Source organism: Rhipicephalus sanguineus, chromosome 9 (genome assembly GCF_013339695.2).
Source record: "Rhipicephalus sanguineus isolate Rsan-2018 chromosome 9, BIME_Rsan_1.4, whole genome shotgun sequence".
Lineage (NCBI taxonomy): Eukaryota > Metazoa > Arthropoda > Arachnida > Ixodida > Ixodidae > Rhipicephalus > Rhipicephalus sanguineus.
In genome coordinates, this window is record NC_051184.2 from 61,090,392 (window position 1) to 61,114,975 (window position 24,584).

Genomic DNA, 24,584 nt, shown 5'->3' on the forward strand with positions numbered 1-24,584 from the left:
TAGTGTGCACTGACGGATAACCGAAACTGCACAGCTGGTCCAGGCGAAGTATGTTAACGATACCGAAGTGCCATGAAAATTCTGCTGTTATAATTGGGCAAAAAGGGAGGGGGGGCAGAGCTGCTACAACAGCAAAGCAGCCTGTCCCCTATTCTCTCCAACTGCAGGTTAAGCTAGCCCGTCTCAACAAGTAGACCTCTCTTCATGTGCAACACAGGCGCATCTTTGTCTACTTCAGCGGCCAACTTGCATGCCCCTATCACTTGCAGCAAATGGCGGTGGTCTTCTCAAAATACATTGCTATCTCACTTGCTCCTGCAGCCTTTGACCCCGCTGCAGATTAACGACAAGAGAGGGCACAGCTGCACTGTCTCCCCTTCTACCACACACTCCCCGGCACCCCACTACAGGTGCGTGAAGGTTGGGGGAGTGGAGAAGCCTAGAAAACTGGCTCTATTCTACGAGCCCGAAGCACTCAGACATACATGGCTAGGGTGGACTCCCTAAACTACAGCTACGGTGGCTCACATGTTTTCAGTTTTTTTCTTTCTTTTCTGGCTTTCTTCTTCCTTTCTGCAGAGACGCCCAGGTGCGACATTTAAATGTTTCAAGTGACAATGCGGCATGAGAACACGGTAGTAAATGGTTTATGTCAGCATAGAACACATACAAAAGTTAACAATGCAGTGGCTGCTCATTGGTATATTTGATATATTGCTCAAACTGGTATATCGTTATAAGCTGGTTCAACTATATGTAAACACCCACAAATTAGAGCTTAAGAATTATCCGTTTTTATTTCGAACTGAATTTCTCGATCATATGAAGAAATGTCACACTGCACTGCTTATCACTTCAGCATCTGCTCTAAAATGTTGAGATAATACGACAACCAACACTAGGTGCAGAAAACTATGTGGACAACCCTGGCCAAATGCATCTATTAAAGTTTTGGTTTGTCTAAACTGTTCTAGTCTTTTTGCTCAGTGCCAAACATTCTAGAGAAAGCTTGCAATCCCTTGAGCAGCTTGCACAGCATGCTTGGTTTGATAGCATGACTGAACATAAAAACATAACATAAACAAAGTTCCATGCAGCTGAGTCGGACGTGTATGGCACCCAATTGTTGCGTGAAGCGTTGTCTTACACACATATACTATGCATGCTTACCAACTGTGCTTTGCACAAGTACAGTGTTACCGGAGATTTAGAAAAACTTTCTAATGTAGAAAGGATGTGTGCTTGCATGGAATTATAAACTGAGACTGCTAAGTGCTACAACGAAAATATTCGAATTCACTAGAACCCACTTTGGAAATTTCTGCACTACACATAGACTGCATGGACTATGAAAGCAACCCTCTGGTTTTTGGAAAATACCGAAGTCATACGCAGAGCCACAAGAGAGGATAGCCTTACTGCATTGTCGACACAGTAGAAAGGTGATCTCAATGCTGCGCAACATCCCTACAGCCCATACAAGCCCATACATTCACAAACTATGAGCACGCCAGCTTCGACACTCACCTGCACTGGATGTGCTCAGCACCGTCTGGGCATGCAGGAGATCGAGGCCGCTGAATTTCATTGGCTTGCGCCCAACGCGCCTGTTGTTCCGCTGGGGCGATTTCTTCGGCCGGCCCGGTCCCTTGCGCACCTCAACCGATGCAACCGACGATGCCCCGGAGTCCACCCTGCTCGGCTTTTTCCGCCGTGGCGTTCGTCTAGGTGCTTTTGGTCGCCTCTTTACAGGCTCTGTAGAAAAAAAAGGCCCGCAGGCATTGCACCTCACATGCTCGTACAAAAATGGTTTGTACGTATTGCAATAAGGTCAAGTGTTTGAGCGAAGGGACACTATTAGCGTAGAGGAGAGCTGCAATTAGCATATGCGCATGTTGATCAGAAAATGACAGCTCTGTTTGTATTACCTAGCGTCAAAACATGAGCTCGTGGCACAAGAATGTTTTTCTTTGATAAGAGAAAAGCATAAAATAAGTTTGGGATGACTATGTCATTGCCAACATGTTCAAGTAAAAAAGTCAGCTAAATACCAATGTCTCACGCAATAAGGAGTTGCACTTTGGTTAAATACTGAACCAAAATGTATTGCCAGCATTGCTACTTCTGCCTGCATTCTGGCACACAGCCAAGCTAAGGTGCTTCAGATGTGATTATGTTGTAATGGTGAAGAACACAGTATCCATGTCATTTATTAAAGACAATGTTTTATTGGGCGAACTCATGCCCAGCAAGGCAAGTACCGTATTTACTCGATTCTACCGCGCCCTCGATTGTAACGCGCACCCGTTTTCCGCGACCAAAAAAAAAAAAAGTAATACATCGATTGTAACGCGCACCCATTTTTCGCGAGAGAAAAGAACAAAAAAAGTCCGTAGGAGTCAAACTTCGCACATTCAGAAGAACAAGTATTTGGGTTTTAAAGAACTAAAGCTTCAAAAGAGTAAAACACAAAGTCAAAAAGCGGGCCTTGCCGCTAAAACTGTCACCACTACGGCGGCGATACGAGTCGCGTAATGGATCAGTCCTCGTCGCTGTCAACACTCTTCGATTTCGGGAAACCGGCCCTGCTTTTGTCCACAGAAACTTTTTCGTGAAGCTTTGCTGTAAAAAATCAGCTTCTGTTTGCGCCAGTCTCGCACACACGTTTCGGGAACTCCGAACGACCGCGATGCGACCCGATTTCCGTCCGTCTCTCTGCACATGTAATAACTTTTCTTTTAAATGCGGCATCGTGGTACACTAGTCGAGTATTTGGAGTCGACACTTCCATGCCGTCGATGCGAACGCAGAACGGGATGACAATCTCCTCAGCACACGTACGAACTGAAAAAATGGCAGAAATGGCCAAGGCGTGTAGGAGGCGGCCATTTTGAAATGTCGATGGCAATAGGATAACCGAGTTTTTTTTTTTTCGGTACTCGATTCTAACGCGCATGCGATTTTTGGACTCGTTTTTCCCGGAAAAAAGGTGCGCGTTAGATTCGAGTAAATACGGTAACACTCATCATGTTAGCAGCAAACACAGTTGTCTATCATCGAAACCCCGTCCGCGAGTTGCACGTGTCAGCTATGTGCACATGCATCATGGTTAACTCCAACATAGTCACTAGGGCTAACGTTATGTTCCAAAATGTACAGTCCAAAGGAAAAAACATGACATGAAAGCTTACAATGCAACACCTGGTATGCACAACTGCTTGAAATAACTACAACATGCCACTATGAATCAGGCAACCAAACGTGATGTTGGCTCTGTTGTAAGTGCATGATTGTACGAGCCAATATTACAGTGATGTGATGCGAACTGAAGACATTGGAAACGTAAGTATGTGCACAAATGCCATACTGTGAGCACTGTACACCACCATAAATGTGGTGCTTGCAATCTGATAAGAATTGGTGATAACATTCCAAAAGCTTCGAGTACGTGCACCGAGTGATGACAATATAACATTTTCAGGAAAAAAGAAAAAGGTCACCGCAAAAGCAAGCATGCGTGCTACTATTATACGCAAACGAAACAGGATACAGCACGCACCATTCTCATCGTTGCTCTCGTGCCCGCTGCTGTGAGCCGACACACTGCTGCCCTGTTTCCCGCTCGGCATCGGCCCCTTGTTGCACCAGTCGGACCAGGCCCGGCGTGTTGTGGGTCCCAGCACAAGGCAATCGTCGACCCTCGAGTCGTTGGATGACGAGTCGTGGCTCAGGCTGCCGTTACAGACGCTGCCGTTTGCCGAGCGCGTCCCGTGTCCACTGTGGCCGTTGCTGCGACGGCTCCGCGACGAATTGCTCGACGCATCGTCGTCCTGAGATGGTTGGCAAGAGTCAACACACGCTCGGTCACACGCGTGTTGCAATAACTTCCCTCGCGCGACGCTGCCCGTACAACCTACTCTTCTCAACAGGCACAATCTGCCAATGCCTGCTACAGTGTTACTACGAGGGATGCGAGTGACATTGACACGAACTATGATATGTTCAAGAAAACCCCATGAATGATATACCTACTGGGTTATCTACTTTAATAGAAATAGACTTATACAAAACATGTCGTTGATGCTTACAGCTATTTCATCACATTAACTGGATTACTTGAATCTGCAGAGGCTACAGGCAAGGTGCATTGAAGAGTAGTTAACTATTTCACAAAATTTCATCAATTCACCTTGTCATGCAATACATAAGAGAACACATATAAACTGCTGAAAAGACATCGAAATGCGCTAAAGTAATATACGTCAAGTTGACATCGCGCGCCTAGAATCAGCTTCAAGAAATACGTCCTCAAAATCTGTTGCAGAGTATATGTCGATGTTCCTGCTGATATTTACAAGCCCAACATTTCCCACGGTGCTTACATATGAACATCGATGCATATACCGCATATTTTGATGATGGAGCCTTTCTTGAAGCTTGTGCTAGTAATATATATATAAAATAATAGTACACACTTCATTACTGCTTGTCTTAACTTCTGCAAATGAAATGCGTGCTCCAGTGTGTGCAATAACACAGTCAATTAGAAAAATTTTGTTAATCAGCTAAAGCCACTATACAAGATGCCTTAGCTTGCCACGTCAAGTAATCCAGCTGATGTTTCATCAAGACGGATGACCCAGCATACATAGAGTAAACCGGAATGAGTGAAAACCAAGATGGAACCAGCCTGCTTTAAACCAGAATCTTACTGTGCGCCTAACATCGGCATGGTAGTTAAAATTCATTCGAGGTAACAAATAGCATGGTGTAATAAACTCTGCCAATGTCAAGTTGCCATCACAATAATGATAAACACTGGCTTGAAACAAACGGGTGTGAAATGGAAACTCATCTCAGCACAGGTATGTAACAAGCACAGCCAAAGTCCGTTGTGCAGCAGCACTTCAAATCCGTCTGTATGCCACGCGTCTAAACTGCTGGCCAATACCATCCAACAAGTTTTGGCTGGAGTGGACAGCAGATCCGTCTCACCACGAAGAGCCCTCCACCACAAGCAAATGCTGGCAAGGCTTTTGGCAAGGCTATGGACAAGCCACTGCTTGCTCATGCTTAACTTCTGAGAAGCACTAGACTGGACGCATGATTGACTAACCTTCCAATTACTTTACTTGCTTCGTGACGAATTACTACAAGTTAAAAAGCGAGATCGAAACTGACGGCTCATAAGCTTTTGTTGTAAAGATACTGCGTAGTTCGATCACGGTAATGCGGTCACGAAGAGCAGTAGCAAATATCGATCATGCTAAACTTCAGCTAATTATGGCAATTAATATGGAAACGAGATTACGACCGATGCCAAGCCCTAATAAGCACATTTCAGGTCTCTCAGTAGCCCCTTCCCATCAAACCACTGCTCATCGGGCCAGGGATCATAAAACGTAAATGAGTAAAAAAATATTTCGTCTTTTGCCAATCTCTCTTTGGCTCTCCTTTGCTTGCATAGAAATACTAAAGAGGCGAAAATTTTAAAAACGAACAACAAAATAGAATTACAAGGCACATAATCATAGCAAACATAAGCTCACAGTGGGTATCTTATAGCCCCTATGAACCAATTATGATAGTTCTTAAATTTGTGCACAATACTATGGTCTTGTGAGCCAGCCTTGAAGTAATGAAGTGAAAAAAGAAAGAAAAATAAAGTCATTAGAATAGTAAAACCTCGTTAACTCAGAAAATTGAATCATTCAGACACGTGCTCTCATCATGGTGAGCCTACGCATTATTTAATGGCACTGAATACATTATATTGAACAAATTCGGCTGTGAACCAGTGATTTCAGATTACCTCTAGAGTATGCTGAGCTCTGCAAATTAGCAATGAGAAAGAGCAAATCCATTGCTACAGTAACTGAAAGAAGGCAGAGGAATTCGTATTGCCATAATTAAAGCAGATTAACACAGAGTTTCCTACAATACTTACTAGAGGGAACTCTGGCGCTAGTGTCTATGGGAGCTGCAACGCATGATGCTTCAGCCAGCATGGGAATGATGGGTAGTACACAAATTTGTCTAAACTTCTTTCTTTCGGCTCCGTTTGGCTGCGCGTCGCCTTCATCAGCTTTGTCGCAAAATAAAGTTCAGCAAAAGTCAGCAGTTCTACTTCACCACTTAAACTTTTTTAAGCTCACCAAATCAAAGCTGGTCACGAAGTTCACAACGGTCCATTCTTTTATCCGAAACGAACGCCAAAACACAGCAATAAACAAAGCCACAAGTACGTTTGAAGCCGCAAGCACGAAGACTAGGCAAATTTGTGTACTACCCATCATTTTCATGGTAGCTGAACGATCGCAGCGCCAGAGTCCCCTCTAGTTAATTTTAGGAAACTCTATGGATTAACATTACCAGAACAATGCACGAACACTTCGCACTTTTATAAATAAGCGTTATTGCAATGTATGCAACCGCACTGGCTACAATCATTCAGAACTGAGGGGTTTCTATCCATTATGATGATAGAGATCATGGGCTGGAGACTGTGGGTAGAGATTGTGCAGCGGCTGTGGTAAGCAGTAGTTTATCATACGCTGCACAATGCACAAACACGGTGGGAGTCATTAACATAAGAGCGAACAGCGACTTCGCTGTGGCCTGTATTCTGAAACCGAGCCCACCGATTGAATTGAGAGGGATTATCCGTAGCCGACCAGCTCACTGACGAAACGAAAATCAGCTTATGTGGATGGTAACGAAAGGGACTTCCATTCTGATTATTATGCAGGTATCGCACTGCGGCCACATTGTAAAATAAGTTGCAAATCATTCGCTACTGCAAGCAATTATCAGTGGAGAGATGACAGTTTGCTTCAGCAAACAGAGGTACGTTTGTTTGGTTATTGCTCTCCTACTTTATTCAATAATTTAACATTTGGTCAAAAAGGACTTATTATTGTAGTCCTATGAAATTCAAATTAACGAGGTTTTACTACACTAAAAAAACTTTTCTTTCAAAATTCTTAGCAAATTCTCCTCATAACCACCTTAAAGTCTGTGAATAATAACCCTTCAAGCTCGGACAAAAAGCTCAACGATCTATCTACAACAACCAGGTCCTTTCCCAATTTCAGACCTTCGAGGGCTTCATTTGAGAGGACAAGAGTACTAGACGCAGAGTGCTACGCACGTACACTAGGCAAATGACGTTCACAAGATGTAAAAGAGCCTCACCCTCAGCTTAGGATTCTTGAGGCGTTGAAAATACTGCTCAAGCTGAAAAAAGGTCGGCGGAAAAAAAGAAAAACGAATCCTCCGTTAAGACACGCCGCTCTCGTCACACCTCTCACCTTGCACGAACAACAAGCGGAGACGCTCGCCGTCTCCGAACATCGCCACGCACACTCGCCAAACGTCACCACCTCCTCCTTTCACGTCCACCATCGCCACCTCCTCCTTCTGGCACTGAGTGGGACGACAACGCCACCTGGCACTGCCGCTCACAGCAATCCAAGTGTTAGGCCCACCGTCGCAAAAGGCATGCTACTTTTTTTTCTTTTTTTTTTTTTTTTGGCACTACATCCGAGCATTATTTTGCTACTCGCATGCTCCAACTAGGCCTCCTCTTAGGAATTTTAGTCACCTGTGCTGTGATGAAAACAGACCGACGCTCGTCGCAGACAGTGCTGATGTTGGGAAACATTACCCAGAGACAATAACACCAAGTACTGCTGCACACTGTGCAACGATTCTCTAAGGATGACAGAGGAGATTACAGGAACAGCGATGTGAAGTGGCCAAACAAGCAAACCTTGGCCTGGGTCTCATACTCATTCTATAATCAAACATCTTTGCCATATGCGATTGGTCAATGTTTGCGCGTGTCCCTCATTTGCGATGTACGCGAGCACTTCAACCAATCGTGTGAAGCAAAAATCAGCAGTTATTCCGTGTACGAATACAACCGATGAGCGAAGCTCCTTTGAAATGGGACGCAAATGACTATGTACGTTTTGAAACTGTTTATTTGTGCTGCGCGCCTTGTTTTTTGCCACAACGCGCGCCGAACGCTGCGCACGCTCATTGTCCTTTTGCACCGGCGCCGGTTGGGGCTACTACCGTCTGCTACTACCTTCGACAAAGCGCTCGTAGTGCGCTAGAATGATGGCTGTCATTTCACAATCCACGATAAAGGTGGTGAAAGTGAAGATGACCATTATAACCAGTTGTGCACAGAGCTTATTTCGTTTAACCTCGAATTTCTGGTGCGCTAGAACAAAACCGCTCAAGGCCTCAACATTTCCTCTTAAATCACCGGCCACTGCAACCCAGAGCGATGCTTAAGGAAAGGGAGCTTCAACGGCGACAGCGGGGTGCAGGCCTATGGAGCTTCGCTCCTGAAAACATTTGTTCGTTTGTAGAATGGGTATGAGATCCTTGGCCAGCACTATTCGTCAAGACGAGAGTCCCTTTTGCGTTGGTTCCAAGCTGAGGCCTTTGTTAGTGCAGCCACTGTTAATTGTTAATCCTCTCACTGAACAACGCGTGCACATAAACTACCATATTTATATCTTGAATGCAAGCTTACGTAAGAGTTTGTTTAAAGTGGCACACAATAAGACAGCATAGCTCTCCTAGCCATCCTCGCCACCAGTGGGAGTGTAAAACTGCGCCAACAATTCATTACTTCATTACTTCAGCTACATATTGTTCAACCATCATAAAATGAAATCAAGGCATCGTTAAGACAAAATGAGGCTAGCCTCTACACAAACTTCAATTAAAAAAAAATGCTAGCGCATATTTGGAGCTTGCGCTGACTAAAGGGTTATTCAGAGCGCAAAGTAGCTTTCATGTGTGCTTAACGTATCCGACTATTTGAAGAATATGATCTTGACATGAAGTGCTAGAAAGTATGAAGAAAAGCAGGAACAGAAAAACACAAAATACAAACCAACAGGTGGTGCTAAGTGCGGTAACCACCTTTCTTACATAATCTCATTCCTTGTATGATATTAGCAAAGCAGCAATTCACAGCACCTGTGCTACCTAAACAAATGCAATGTACAAGGGTTGAAGCTTGAGCGAGTTGGTCGTGGTTCCTGACATTGTATGGCACAGCACTCATGAATACATGGACAAATCCGGTTTTCTATAGTAGCCAGAGTGAAATAATAAAAGAAATAGCTAGACTTAGCTTACTTTCAGTTGAACACTCAGTTTACTGCTGCGAGCTAGCTAATAAGTGATCGCATCTATAACCAACTAACTACGATTACTAAAGGTCCTGCTTGAGCAGAGTACCTTGGGGGGCTAGTTACTGATAACTCACAAATTGGGAAACACTACACCACAAAAGAAGAGACAATCTTTACAGGCGTACTGCTTCCCAGTTTACACATTTATCAATAAGTCATCCGGTCCTAGTGGCCCTTAAAACCTCTCTCCAAGTGCACACTTAAAATGATCAGTGCTGTCACAAGTGACTTGCTTTCAACGTGAATTTTAACCCCGCGAAGACGCACCAAAAGGACTGCGAGGAAAGAGCACATCTTGCATCAAGAAAACACCTCAGCAGCTGGGGCCTCGTTCTTGAACGATAATGTTCGGCAGCATTTATACTTTTGCGTGATCGAGACCCTGACGATGCTCTTTGGCATACAGACGAGCATTTGTTGATGAAACACGGCCTCTTCTGCCGACAATGTCAAATGCCCCTGCCAATGTTAGTTTTGTAAAACAGTTTGCCCAGTTGAGTTTGGCAACAGTAACGAAAGTGACCGCTCAAGAAGGCGACCCACAGAAGCTGCCCCTAGCCCCAGCAACCACAGGAGACGGTGACTCACCTTCGTCCGGTCTATGACATGGAGGTAGTAGGAGACCGGCTTGCCCGTCCAAGAGACCGAGCCCTTCAGAGGCTGGATCTCCTTGACGTGCATGATAGTTCCAATGTCTGGGCACACAAGGGCGAGAAGGCGGAAAGGCCAAGGGCAAGTGCCATGATCAGCAACAGTCACTGAAACCTCATTGTAGCTGTGCCTCATGTCAATCGACATGGCTGGACAAACGCGAGGTGACAATGCATCACTCACCGCTGAGGTTTCTGTCCGTGATACGGAAGTTGAGAGGACAGAAGGCCTTGGAGGAGACGATCCGCGAGCCGTCCTTCAATTCGGCAAACTTCTCTTTCAGCTGTAAAACCAAGGTGCAGTGGAATCAGGAATCAGATTCTGTCGCTGGTACACAACAAAAAATGAAAGATGCCGAAGCAGCAGTAGGCTTACCATGTGGTCTACCGTTGGCCCGAACGCAAAGTTGTTCACAAAAACAATCCTGGTTTGTGTAAAAAGAGAAGACAAAAAAAAAAAAAAGAAACATTGTGAGCCAAGACAAATAACTAAGTGAACAAATAAACAAATGCGCAAATAAGCAAAGGAAAGCCGAGCATTCACTCACGAGGCATTCATGACCATCTCCCGATGCGATTCGTGGAGGAAGTCGCCCTTGATGAGCCGGTAGTCCCCGTGGGTCTTGCCGTACCAGCGCATCCAGAACTGGAAGTGGGCGTCCATCGACTGCGCATACCGCGATGGCACCTCGGCCTTCTCAATGCCGATGCACATTTTGCAAGGCGTTGAGGAAGCCACCTGGAGAACCACCTGCAAAGGGATGCCACGGTAATCAGTCAAGTTGATTCGCTGCATCGATCCGTCGACCATCTGATGAGAGTTACAGTAGAAAGACAGATATTGCAGATCACATTCAGACTAGTTGAAATGATACGGACTTCTCAAGGGGAAATGATAGAGCTCATGCAGCCGTAGCTTTTCCAAACAACTGCAGATTCTAAGGTGCCGTTCAAGAAGTGATCTTCCAGGATATTTTAAAAGGGTGTGAAAAAAGCCAGACACGGATACAACGATAGCCTCATAGGTATCTGTTGCTTGTTGATTCCTTGAGCTTACAAAGAGTTAGATGCTTTGATGCCAAGTATTTTGTACCACGCAGCTATTAACTGAATAAATAATATGCTTTAGTCATCAGCCGTTTTTTGTGCAGTTCTGTGTAGGCGGTAATATTTTATAGGCTGAATTTTTGTGTGAACATGTGTTCCATAATGTCAGATCGTGGTGAGGTGTGACTCTTGGCTGCCGGCATGACCTTAGCAGAAAGGTTTCTGCTAGCATAGTCTGTAGGTATCTTGATATTCTTGTATCAGATATTTGCATTCGTAGTGAAAGACGTTGTAGTTCAACGATAACAGCTGAAAGCTCCTCAGATGCTACATAGCCAAAGCGCTTTGCTTACTACTATCGTTACGTATAAATTACTTAAGTTAAATTACATGGTTATATATTCTGGCCATAAATGCCAATGCATTCTCTCTACCAAAACCATGAATAGCCACAACAGCATTGGCTAAGTATCTGTGGCACAGTCTACAGTAGAGCAAAAACCATCAGTTAGCCAAGTGTTGACTGCCACAGGTCATCTACCAGTCTTGATGAATAAGCAAAACAATGCATGAAGTGAAGCAATCCTGAAGTGAAGTGAAGCAATGCATGAATTATGAAGCAATCCCTAAGAGGGTGCAAGCTAACAGCATCTATTATTTATTCATGAAAGTGATGAACATAGAAGAAATTGAAAGTGAGAGCTGCTGCCAGAGTTGAGAACATTGAATGTATCGACATTGCGTGCATCAACATCAAATGGACTAACGTTGCTTTGAAAAGAGTGATCAAATAGTTGTGAACAGAAAGTGTGGAGAGGAGAGTCCTGCAGCAGCGGTCACATGCATGCTAGCGATGCAAGCTGTGCGACGGTCACGTGGAAGAAACGGCTGGTATGGTCAAAATGCGCTTCGGCTTGCTGCTGCAAAGTTTGTGTGTGCTTGAGGTGAGAAGCTTGACAGGCTTGTCAAAATGCCGCTGGCGCTTGCATGGTTGGTTCTGGATGTTGTCATGCTATTGGTGAATTCCACTGGCTGTTCTGGAGGTGCCACTCGAATTCTCGACCGCATGATTTAGTATCACGAATATAGATTTGCGACACAGTGACGAGATATGTTGTGCCAGGTCATGAAAGAAGGTGCGACACGTGGCAGATGCCAGCTTATGTAGAGGTCTACAGAATGTCTAAAGACATTCTACGCTAAAGCATTGTGGTACACTCAAACCTCGATATAACGAGCACGGATATAACAAATTATCGGTTATAAAGAAGTAAATGAAGAATAGTCTTGTCACAGATACAGTGCTACATATAAACGTTTATAAGGAATTTTTGGATGTAACGAAGTTATTTTCGTGGCAGATGTCACTTTGTTATAATGAGGTTTGAGTGTAGCATCTGTTCTGCAGTAATGGAACAAGAGAGAGCAACCTATTGTGGTGCAACGCGATTCGAAACAACGAAGAATCACATGAATGTATTTTGAATCAGTGAAATACAAATATTTCACCGCAGGGTAAGAAATAAAGAAACCCTCCAGGTCAGCCAATGAAATTCATCTCGAATTTTTTCAGGTGGTTGTGGTCACTTGCTTACTTTCTAGTTTTTATTTTATTATTATACTTCGTTTCATACATAGCCGATAACGCAGCAGAAGATCAATAATACAGGGGTGGTGGCTTCAAAATAGCCTTTTTGGGCCGATAATGATGGCAGAAAGTATGACAAATCAGACGCTGAAAGATTTTAGTGTCGTCAGACATGCCCGAAAAAATTAGTGCCCAAAAAACCTGCCGACTGTACTAGATGCACCATTGCACAAGATGCACCTTCGGAAACTTAGGAGAAGAAAGGCATCTTTTACACCAGAAAGTATTACATAACTAAAACCTGCAGATACAGGCTTTCATCAAACGGCCTGTTACTTTTGCTATTGTACTAATTTGTGCTTCCCGTAGGCCATTTACTGGCGAATTTAGGTCTTGAGTGATGTGCTACGGCCACTGGTCATACGAACATTACTCCACTGGTTTCCTGGTTATCTGGCCCAGACATTTCGCCCCTTTCATGTAAGAAATAAGTTGTATTAACAGAAATAGAGGTCCGAGACTTGTTTTTACAAATGAAATGGCTCGTACTACATGTATACTTTTCATTCATACGCGACGCACTATCCCTGGGTCGCAGATCCAAGCAGAAAGGAAAGAAAAAGCATTGCTGCAAATGACCATGTATGAAACGAAGTACGCAGCCGTGTCTTGAGCACAGGCTCTGCGCAGTAACCGCAAGAATAGGCTATGTTTAGCTGAACATGCAGCCACGGTGCATTTGCGTGGTGCAATTTCCACACCACTTCCACCAGTGCTAACCTGTCCCACTCCGCTGCCCAGGTCAATGAAGACATCGTCGGGCGTGAACTCGAGCTCGTTGATCATCTGCGCCACAAACTCAAAGGACGTCTCGCCGTACACCTGCAAGGAACAGAACACACAAGGCATGTGAGATGACCGGCCGTCACCACCCGCAACAAAATTCAAAATAAAAGTGGCTCGGTCAAATTATACAAGCTGGCTCAACTGATTGGTTGATCGGTCCTGTTGACCTACGTGCATAGTAAAGCTAATAATTTCACTTAGAGGAGTACTGAGACAAGATTTTGAAGGCGAGATAACTTGTGGGATAGATTTGTGTGGACACACATGCATCATCTACGAAATATCAACGGATAACATAGCCTAGAACATATTTAAAGTCAATTTTGAAGTGCGTGTCGCACCATTGCACGTGAAACACGCCTTTGGTTTTTGTGTAAATAACCAATCGCCAGCTGCGTCTTGAGTTTGTGTTGGCTGCCACGATTCTTGCGGGCGCTCTCTCCTAGGAGACCTTTTCAACAGAATGAGGGGGCAGGCTTGCACTGGTGTTCAAAGGCTGGTGTCCTTGCCTCAGCAGTGCATTTTTGGGGGGTCACGCATATTTACGTCTTAAGAGGGAATTATAGCAGCATTGAACAAGCCTTCGTTGAAAAGAGTTGTCAACGCGGTGCTCATGTGCACGCGGTTTTGTGTGCTCACGTAGGCAGCTATGTTTACACGAAAACCACTCTGGGTCCCGCCTCACTCGGCACTCTCCGAAACCAAAACTGCGACTGGGCGGCATAAGACCGTTTCCAAATAATTAACCGTTGTGTGCTTGAGCAAACGAGCTTTCCAGCCGTGATAAGTGGGTCGTTAGCTACTTATTGCAACAGAAAAAAACAAGATCCATAGTTTTGTGTCAGTGCTCCTTTAAAGGGACACTAAAGAGTAAAGAATGATAAATTATTCTTTCAGAACTATATTGTCGTTAGTTTTGCATCATAGGATTGTTATGAGAGGAACTGGAGGTGCAAGTTCAACTACATAAATTTCGTTTCAGAACCTTAATATGTTGAGTTCCAAAGCACTTTTTGGTAAACTGGCTACCTTGGGTCGACGAAAATTCCAGAAACTTGCCATGTTTAAGTCTTTGACTCAGTTTTAGAATACAGTGCAGTAATCCATTTTCGCCAATAAATATTTATCCAGGTCCTGGCAGTAGTAAAAATCTACGACTTGCAGCAAGCTGGTGTGGGAAATTCAAGGTGCTTTCACTGCCCGCTTGGTGTAGTGCCGTTGGTGAAATTGTAAGCGTACTGCACGCTTTTAACGGGCAACAACCAAAACGTGTCGCAACATCGTTTGCTGCTGCCTCTCGCTAATAAAAGTGCGCATTGCTTGCAGAAACAACGAAGCGTACGTTGCTGCGTTGGCCCAACAAAATACTCACAGCACCCATGCACAATCAGGAATGGCAGATGCAACCTCACTGCACAGACACTACCACGGCAAACAGGCGCATGTGGTACAGCTAGCATCCCAGCAGTAATGAGGTGAGCTTAGTAGGTGACACGCTGCACATAAATAGCTAGGGGGCAATCGGTTCTACGCGGCAGCAGTGCCGGTTTTCAGCACCCTGCCCACCCTGTCGCCACGTAAGCCCCTGTATGTCTCTGTCACCTATCACATTTTCGAAATGCTCCATGGTACTACCACCGCATGCTCTCGCTGGTCATGTTCAAGAGCTGGAATTTTTTTTCGCGCATTGGTAAAAAGAAAAGGCCTTGTAGTGGGTACTTTAGGCAACATTTACTATAGCATCGCATTTATTTATTAGTTTGTAGCGATAAAGAGAGACGCAATTTAGCACTTGCTGGTTAGTGCATAGTTATGGCACATTCTCAGAGGGTACATATGTATTAATGAGGGTTTACTGCACTGTGGAAGGGTGACTTATAAATGCAAGTGAAATCATCTTTCACTTTACTGTCCCTTTACAGGCCAGGTGTTTGACATCGTATAATTTGCAAGGAGCTACATTACTGGTTCTTGTTCTATCACATTCCCAGGCTAGTGATTCTCATCACTAAAAATATCTTGGAGTACTTCTGCTGAAGAAAAACTGCACTAATATACTGCCGACACATACGACGGTTGAACTCAAATTGAGACAGTTCCTAAAAAAAAATTGACGTCTAATTCAGTTCACGATAAGTTAACTAATCAAAATATTGAGCATCATGGACAGTAAATGAATAGTGCCATATTTACTCGATTGTAACGCGACCGCGACTGTAACCCGAGGGGTGACTTTTTATTGCATCCAGGAAAAAAAAAGAACAGTAGTTTTGGTATTCGATTGTAACGTGAGGGTCGACTTTAGGTAGCAAAAATCTGGGGAAAAAGCTCGCGTTACATTCGACTAAATACGGTAAATCAGAAGAGGAAGAGAATTTCTTGGTCTTGCCGCACGTGCACAACACCCGAAATTTTCGAGAGACAGGTCGATTTCATAAACAAAGATGACTAAATTTGGCATCTGTCCGCAGAGCACGTTTCGTTCTGCTCACCTCGGGAGAGAAGGGCTCGTAAGAGTTGAGCCTCTCGGGATCAGTGATGGCCGTGTTATACACCTGCTGGAGGATGTGCCGCAGCAGTGCCGTCGACGGTCGCGTGTGCAGCCGCTCGGGAAGTGATGTGCCCTTCCACTGTAAAACAGGCAAGGGGCATCCTCGTTGACCGACGACCGTCGACACAAACTATGGTCTACCCGGTCAATCGGAAAGCCAGGCTACAATTCGCACTCTGCAACCAAACGTGCTTGCAAAAACAATCATGCGGCAGGACAGGTGCAATTGCCAGTCGCAGTGACCGTCATCACAAGGTATGTCATGCAACGCAAAGGCCTTTCCTTTTAAAACTCATTTCGGCTTTGTAAATCACAGGAGTGAAACCAACTTCACGTTGATGTTGTCAGTACTAACGACCCACTACACGTTTCCTGATGCTTTAGCAAACATCGTACATGTAAAAGATTAACTGTGCAGACCACATTTTGTTCAACCGTTCTGTACACAAACCCAATCCCTCTGTAATATCAAACTGACCATGTGGTTAAAATAAATGGAGCTTGCAGTCAAAGGTGAAACGATCATGACCTCGGCCTACAGCCTAGGCTTTGAAGGCGCATTCAAGTGGCCAGGCAACCATCACAGACATCATAGTTCAGCGCAAGCACTGTAAATTCAGCTCCTCCTCTTTACGTAAACATGCAGCAAACTTTTGTAGTTAAGCGTCCACTGGTGCAGAGGCTCTTTGTTCGACACTTTGAAACCAAGAACAGCTCCACAAAATGATAAGGGAACAGTTTGCGCGAGTATGGCCATTTACCAAGCACATCACCCACGTGCCCGATTCAAGTACTAATGTGAACACATGCAATCGTATGCCTCTGTACTGAAGTGCTAAGAAGTGCCTGAATTCTTTGTTACACAGGTCACGTCGTTGAAGCCTCACCCTCTGGCTCACCAGAGAGTAGATTAAGGAGAATTTTAACATGAACTGAAGCGGTGCTTAGTGAAAGAAGTCCTTAATTTCCTTCTGTACATTTTGCTCGATGAACTGTGAGACTTCAAATTCATACTAGTACAGCACTGAGGCTCATGGTACACTCTGAAATGATACCAGTGAGAAATGGAAGGTTGAGCTGCTGCGTGTCAAATGCTACTATTGGCTCCCTCATAAGAACTGTCGTAGTGAAACTACGAAGTAAGAGTGGTATTGTGGAAAGGCTGTTCGGTGCCTGCAGTGCCTTTTACTTATATTGCTACATAACAGATAGGCCCTGGAATGACTACATACAGACAAATTTCCAAATACGTACACATGCAACATGAACAGCTAACGCCAAGTTATCACGTCATTTTCATAGTCTTCTCGATCTTGATCAAAGCGCCTTTGGTCAATCGAAATAACTGTTACTGTTTTGCAGCATTATACATTTGCTGCATTTGCAGTTGTGAGAGATTACCAAAGCTACTGCGAACTCCACATTTGGGCACTACTACATGGTTTTCGTAGCAGCATCAATTAACCCTCTCTCTGTGTGCATATTCTAGTGGTGGTACTACGAGTTGAGTTTAATTGTAAAGCAACTACTTCAGCTGATAACAATGTGCAAACTCCATCCTACTGGTATCTTCATTCGTTGTAGCAGTATTTGCTGTTGAGGCATTCATGGTAACAGCACGTAAAGGACAGGAGTTCAGCTTGGGCATGCGAAATGCTTTCATTGTAGAGGCACCTGACTCAATAATGTTGTATTATAACAGCACACAAAACAATGCACATATCACAGCATGCAGAGGCACCAGTTATTTTATGGCAGACATTGAAGGGGTGTAGAATCAACAAACAAGACAACATGGATGGTAAGAAGTCATCCATTAAACAAGATGCAACAAAAAAATGAAAGAGAGAGAAAGTAACAGCAAAAACCATCACAAATTTTAAACATATGTGCCAGCGCAAGGAAATTAGTACCAACCCTTTTTTTTTCCTAACATGGATGCACCAAACAGTAAGAGGGAGGCAAAATGTGATCCCCAACATGCGTATGCGCAACATGTGCATGTTGTAGTATGCATCACATGAGCACACACGTGTGCAAATGTTGTGCATCAGGTGTCGCAGAAAAGCGAGTTCTACCAAAACACCAAGGCATAGCGCAGAACCATGCACAAGCAACAGTGTCAACATGGCTGGCCGGGACAGCGCCAAGACAAACCGGACAACAGTTCAAAAGGTGTCAGAGACATGCCAGGAACGAGCCTCATTTTGCCATTAGCTTGGGCAGAGAAAGAAAGAAAAAGCCTGATGGTTGCAAGCAGCAGCTCAGTGTTGAAGAAACCGGCAACTGTTTCTAAACGCTGGGTACATCGATAAGCAAGAAATACTTATGTTTTTAGAGTAGCATTCTCATACTGAATGCACAGTGCCACAGCTTTCAACGATGCAGTCTCGTACGATCAAGTTGTTCGTTAAATACCTTACAACCCACAGTCTATTCATCCCATTATCTATTCATCGCTGGCTCTAACAATTCACATTTCACTTTTTTGCAGACAACTAAATGTGCGGTTGACTTACTTTCCTCGTAGTCTGTCAGCTTTGCCACTGCCTTTAGGTATCCCTAACCCATCTTCTTGAATAATTTCAGCACCGAACCAAACGATTTTATAATACTGTTTTAGCCTCAATTCTGGCCAAGAAATGCCGTTTGTATCATGAAATGGTTTGCAGCTTTAATTACCAGTGTTATGGTACATTAACCACTAAAATAAAGCCCAGCATAATGAAGTGTGCGGACCTTTTCAGCAGAAGGAAAAAGACAAGAAAGCAGAAGGCCCATGTCAATGACACTACACTAACACACGGGACATAACGCAGTGACATTGCTGCAATTACAGTTTGAATGCATAAGAAATTTGGGAACAAACTCAGCTTAGGCTTAAGGTCATAAGACTTTAAAAATAGTCATATTTTTTCAAGCCTGAAATGTTTACTAGATAGACAGTATCTAAAGGGTAGAATACTAGTTTAAAGGGACACTAAAGGCAAATAACAATTTATGCCATAGTGAAAGCTCAATGCATGACGTCTAAAACGGCAATATAATCAACAGCAGTGCCCTACTTACCGAGAAATTAAGCTAAATGTATGACACGATGAGAGCCACGAGCGGGACATTTTGGAAGTGATCCCGATGACGTGAGAGAGTTCGACTACAATTAATCACTCGTTATCAAACTAGCTGCAATAAAAAAAGAATCTTCCGTGCATCACAAGACGTAATCAAATGCTGCTTGTTCGTCTCTGTTTGATCCATGGAAAATAGGACCTCTTTGGCGTTACCATGGGGAACGGCGCACGTGGTTCAAAGGTTCTGTTTTCATCGAACTGCGCTTCGCCCGGCGCCCTGCTTCACTCACGCGGTCGCGTCTCGGTAGTTTCGGTATCGCGTACTGGCGCGTGTGTTTTTCGCGCTCGTGAAAGTCACTCTGACAGAAAGTTCGACAAAATGCCGCATGCATGTGATGTTGCCGGATCCCCGAATGGCGCACGGCGCCAGTGCACGCCGCCGCGCAGTAAAGGCGGGCAACGTTGGGCACGGCAACAGTGACGTGAGAAAGACCGCTTTCAGGTGGGTGACTTGAAGTGCGCTAACGCGATGCGGACCACTAAAACGTGATTTTATTTCAAAATAAGCACTTCCTTGGCACAAAAGTAGCACTACGAGGTTTCTGGACCGCTATTTCAACAATCACCGTCGACTTAATATTTGCCTTTAGTGTCCCTTTAACCTAGCTTAGTGATCTGCTTCAGCTTAAAAGACTGGTTTAGCCTTCATGCAGGAGAGAGACATTACACTTAATTCACTGAGAACTGCACCTGTAACTATATAAAGAACTGCTTGAGAACCGCAGCTGTAAATATACAGATTCTGCTTGATCTCTCCTCCATTGGGCAAGAAAGAGGCAAGGCTGCGCAAGAATGACTTGTATACAATAAGCATTTCTTGCTTATTAAACACGGGGGTCCACAGACCCCCTTCCCCCTCCCCCAGCATGTGACAAAAAAAAAAAAAAAGTGAAATAACCATTGTCCGGTGTGACGCAATGCCCAGAGTCAGCCAAGATGAGACACACGAGGGGGTTGGTGAAGCAGTGGCAGCAGCAGCAATGGCAGCAGAGGTGATGATGATGATGATATGAACGACGCACACGGCAGGGGCACGCAGTCAGCACAGCAGTGGGCAGAAGAGGTGGCGGCCAAGCAGGAGAGGGGGGTTGGGGCAGCCAAGCGATGGCAGCGGCGAGACAGCATGGCGCAGCAGCAATTGGGGACGAGGGGAAAAGCGTTCGCACATCGTTCAAGGCCACGAATGACATTGCCGAGGCGTCACGGGGAATGACACAACTAAGTGACACAGTGCAACACTTGCGCAATGCAGTGCGGCAACCAGAGGGGCAAAACACCATTATGAACCAGAGGGGGTTATAGCCCTGACATTCGAAACGTAAAGGATTGGCCCATTTAGGAAAGACACCTCATTAGTATTCATAGTGGTAAAACTTGAACATTTCGGTTACGCTGGTGAATAAAGGTGCCATATACGATGCCTAACAATATAATAATTTGTGTAGTTTTATGTGCCAGAACCACATTATGATTTTGAGGCACGTTGTAGTGGAGGGCTCCGGAGATTTCAACCATCTGGTGTTCTTTAATGTGCACTGACATCGCACAGCACACGGTCCTCTAGCATTATTACGCCTCCATTGAAATACGACTGCCGCGGCTGGGATCGAACTCACGAACTTCGGGTCAGCAGCCGAGCACCGTAACCACTGTACCACCGTGGCAGACATGCCTAATGATGATGTCAACAAATCAAAGATGTACAGTGGACTCTCGTTAAGCGGATCCTGAAGGGATCAAGAAAGTATGTTCTGCTTAGCAGGAGTTCTGTTTACTGAGAGATTAACAGGATGCACTGTTCAAGTACAAAACCAATCATATTCAAAGTAGTTGTTCCATTCAAGCAGCAATTCCGTTCAAGAGGTTTCCGTTTAGTAAGAGTCTACTGTATTTTGAGAATTTTATACTAATTATAAAGTGCTACGAGCTCTTGAATACTAATGAGGTGCATGTGAATACTAATGAGGTCCTACGTACAAATGCAGCAAACCCTGATAAGAGGGGAAGTGACCACATTACTTACGTTACGTCCCAAGTGCGCGACAAATAAGCGGAGACGGCAAGGACCCGTGGCACTTGTCCACTAGGGCTCACTAGTGTTTTGAAAACAGGTCAGTCAATGTAACACATCTGACCAGTGCAACGTTGCGTGCTCGCAAAGTTTGATAATCACTGTACATGCTTAGGGGGAGACCCCACTTCAGAAGCACGCTATTGTTTATTTGTTTTTGAGCAGATTTTAATGAAACTTTCACAGTTCACGTATTTTTACGTGCCAATTTCAAATATGCAGCTATTTTTCTAATACAGTACCTATGTAGCTTTTGAAACATTGAATATCTCTTGTATTGTTAGAAGCAAGATTTTCTTCAAAAAGCTAATCCACAAGTCTCAATAATCTGGAAAGAGAACTCTATACAATGAAACAGAGATCGGTGCCCTAAACCCATTTGAACAAAAGTTAACGCACGTTGAGCATCTGCGACTCAGTTGATGTCAAGCAGGGATTTCACCCACGAAAGCTCAACATATCATAACCTTTGTTCAGATCGGCGTAGAGTATGCCCCCTTGCTTTACTGCCCACAGTATTCATTCCAGATGATAGCGACACGATGATTTGCTTCTCAACTCTCACAGCTTAGAAAAAAATTTTGCTCCCAACAAGGCACACGACATGTCTGATATTTTAAAAATACATGTTGTAATAGAAAGAACAACTGCATATTCGAAATTGGGACACAAACGTACATGGGCAGTGAAAGTTGCATCAAGATCCACTCGAAAATAAAGAAACGCGTTTCTGAAGCGGTCCTCCCTTTAAGCTGCTGTACTAGTCAATACAACAGTCTACAGAGAGCATCTCTGTCAGCTCTTACTAGTATGCACCTGATAACTTGCCACATTAAAGGAGTACTGACACAAAATTTCGAAGGCCAGATAACCTGTAGGACAGATTTGTGTGGACATACACGCATCATCTACGAAATATCAACAAATAATATAGCCTACAACATATTCAAAATCACGTTTAAAGTGCGCTACGCGCCACTCCACGCGAAACGGCGATGGTGTTGTTGTAAACAACACACCGCCACCTGCGTCACGAGTTTGCGTTGGCTGCCACGATTGTTGCGGGCGCTCTCTCCCACTCTCTCCTAGCAGAACTTTTCAACGGAAAGAAGGGGAGACTTGCAGGAAGTACAAAGGCTGATGTCCCCGCCTCCACAGTGCATCTTGGGGGGTCACGCATATTTACGACCTCTCAGAGGGCATTGCAGCAGCACCCAGGAAGCCTTCGTTGAAAAGAGTTGTTGACACGGTTTTGTGTGCTCACCCCCCCCCGTAGCCAGCTATGTTTACACAAAAACCACTCTGGGTCCCGCCTCCCTCGGCGCTCTCTGAAACCGAAACCGCGACTGAGTGCTATAAAACCGTCTCCAATTAATTAACGGATGCGCGCTCGAGCAAAAGAGCTTTCAAGCCGTGATAAGTGGGTCGTTAACTACTTATTGCAACAGAAAAAAACAAGATGCGAAATTTTGGTGTCTGTGCTCCTTTAACCCTGACGTAAAGGATTTCGGGAGTGCATTCCAGATAGCTGGCCCTATAAGACCTATCATACATCTGTCCCGCTTCCAGCTCGCATATCACCGAGTCCTAAGGGTTTACGATGAATACAAATGTTGAAAGCAGTGTTTGAAAGTATCTCGATCTACCTGCGGTGCCTAGAAATGTTTTTATTGTAACAAAATGAAATGCATCCTTGCGACATGCAGCTGAATGCATTTCAGGGCTTAAGGCTACGACTAGACATCTGTCTAGGGTGGTTTATTGAGAATTCAACAACATGCTTGCGTAATCTGAACAGCTTCTGGGGTACGCAAAGCAGATGACAAAGGCACACCCAACAACACCCGAATCAACAGAAGCCAAGCGTGCAACTTCGAAAGTCAACTCACGAGTTGCAAGAAACTGTCGATTGCTCTGTTGTACTTGTCGCAAAGGGTCCGCATGCTCTCATAGCTGTAGTCATGAGGGAAAAAAGAAAGAAAAAGCAAAGAGCAGGTCAAAATTTCAAAACACAGAGGTCACAACAGCAATGGGCCAAAGTGAACAATCTATCCACTTACGCTATGAAGTGTTAGTTTTGGCCCATGTATGAACATCGGAATCTAGCTAACATCAGGTTGCCCATGAAATTCTCTCATCCCTCGTAACTTTGCTGAACTACAGCAGGCAAATTGATACATTCCTTGTAAAAGACACAACCCTTTAACTGTTTGGCGGGAGGTGGGGGGTTAAGCAAAAAAAGGCACTGTTCGGTAATCATCTGAGAAAATATAAAACTTCGAATAAGTACCTGTAAATGTGATGCTTAACTAAACAATTTCAGTCTAAAACGTAATGCAGTACTGTGCTTCTACTCCCCCACTCCCTCCCACTTACTAACCCACCTATTTCGAACCATTGTTTCAAGTATGTTATACATCTTCACACTTCTTTCTCAGTTCAACATAACGGCAATGATAGATTGCCTATGTTAGTGGTTCAGTGTGCATATGTGTGGTCTTGTATGTGCTTGACACGCACGATTCCTTAGCACATGTTCCCTGCACATGGTGCCAGCCAAAGTTACTTCAAGACCTGAAATCGTTGCCACCTCAGTGTCAACTGTGCAATTCTAGACCTCACAGACATTTTCTTTTTCTTTGCATGTTGCAGCACTGGTCACACAGAACTGAAACAGCGCTTGCCTTTTGGTGTCATAGTCATTGAGGACATGGTTTTCCATGGCAGCCTTGAGCTCTGGAAAGTCCTCGCAGACCCATCTGTAATAGAAACAGGGACAAGAGAGATAGAGAGAGAATGTTAAGCACATGATAACAAACAGAACACCCTATTGCATTCAACATGGAATAAGAGCAAACAACAATGCAATAAGTGAAATTGACCTTGAAGGTGTATTCATCATCATGCCTGTGAACATAACACAAGACAGGCAACTGCAACAAAACCCAATGATACACCATTTGCTTATGCATTTTCAGCATTACAACGTCACTGAAGCATGGTCCCTGTATGGCACACTGGCGTGCTATGTATATTCTGGCTACTGGATAACCAGGTGAGGTGAATGGAAATACACGAGTCAAGCAAGATTGAAGAATGAAATTCCCGGCATCCTCACGAAAGTAGCCACAAGGCAACTAGAGAAACCCATGCGAGCCTAGGGCCGAAACTGGGTGTCACTGCCTCTTTGAGGCAATCGTGCTTCCCAATGAGCTAGTCACAAGGCAAATGTTGTGGTAGTTGGAGAGCAAGTACACAGACACAGGTGCACAGGTGTACAATGCACAGGCGCGCCGTAGCATTTCAATACCTTCATCTGGATGACGAGGGTATTGTCCCTTTTCCGGTGACCAACTCCTATTCCCAAGGTGCCATAAAAGACATGTTAGAGAGTTTCTACTGTATACCACAGCACTGCGACGCTCATTCTCAACTGAACCTCTTCAAGGACACAAACACCTTCATTTACCAGCAACACACAA

The 24,584-nt window shown here is 44.5% G+C and overlaps 1 protein-coding gene across 5 annotated transcripts in view; it reads right to left on the minus strand.

Annotated features, from left to right (window-relative positions):
• LOC119405234 (histone-lysine N-methyltransferase, H3 lysine-79 specific) overlaps positions 1–24,584 on the minus strand; it is a 75,194-nt gene that overhangs the window by 33,897 nt on the left and 16,713 nt on the right. For 3 of the 5 annotated variants that reach the window (XR_005186449.2, XM_037672040.2, XM_037672043.2), the window contains exons 3-13: positions 23,787–23,861; positions 22,992–23,055; positions 15,842–15,979; positions 13,284–13,385; positions 10,417–10,619; positions 10,245–10,293; positions 10,053–10,152; positions 9,807–9,913; positions 7,195–7,236; positions 3,560–3,830; positions 1,528–1,755 (exon numbers count right to left, since the gene is read on the minus strand). Coding sequence is in view for 4 of the 5 variants with exons in the window: in XM_037672040.2 (XP_037527968.1) it covers positions 1,528–1,755; positions 3,560–3,830; positions 7,195–7,236; positions 9,807–9,913; positions 10,053–10,152; positions 10,245–10,293; positions 10,417–10,619; positions 13,284–13,385; positions 15,842–15,979; positions 22,992–23,055; positions 23,787–23,861 (1,379 nt within the window). In the remaining variant the exon portion in view is untranslated. The remainder of the gene's footprint in view (positions 1–1,527; positions 1,756–3,559; positions 3,831–7,194; positions 7,237–9,806; positions 9,914–10,052; positions 10,153–10,244; positions 10,294–10,416; positions 10,620–13,283; positions 13,386–15,841; positions 15,980–22,991; positions 23,056–23,786; positions 23,862–24,584) is intronic. The other 2 variants (XM_037672041.2, XM_037672042.2) reach the window with 2 other exon arrangements.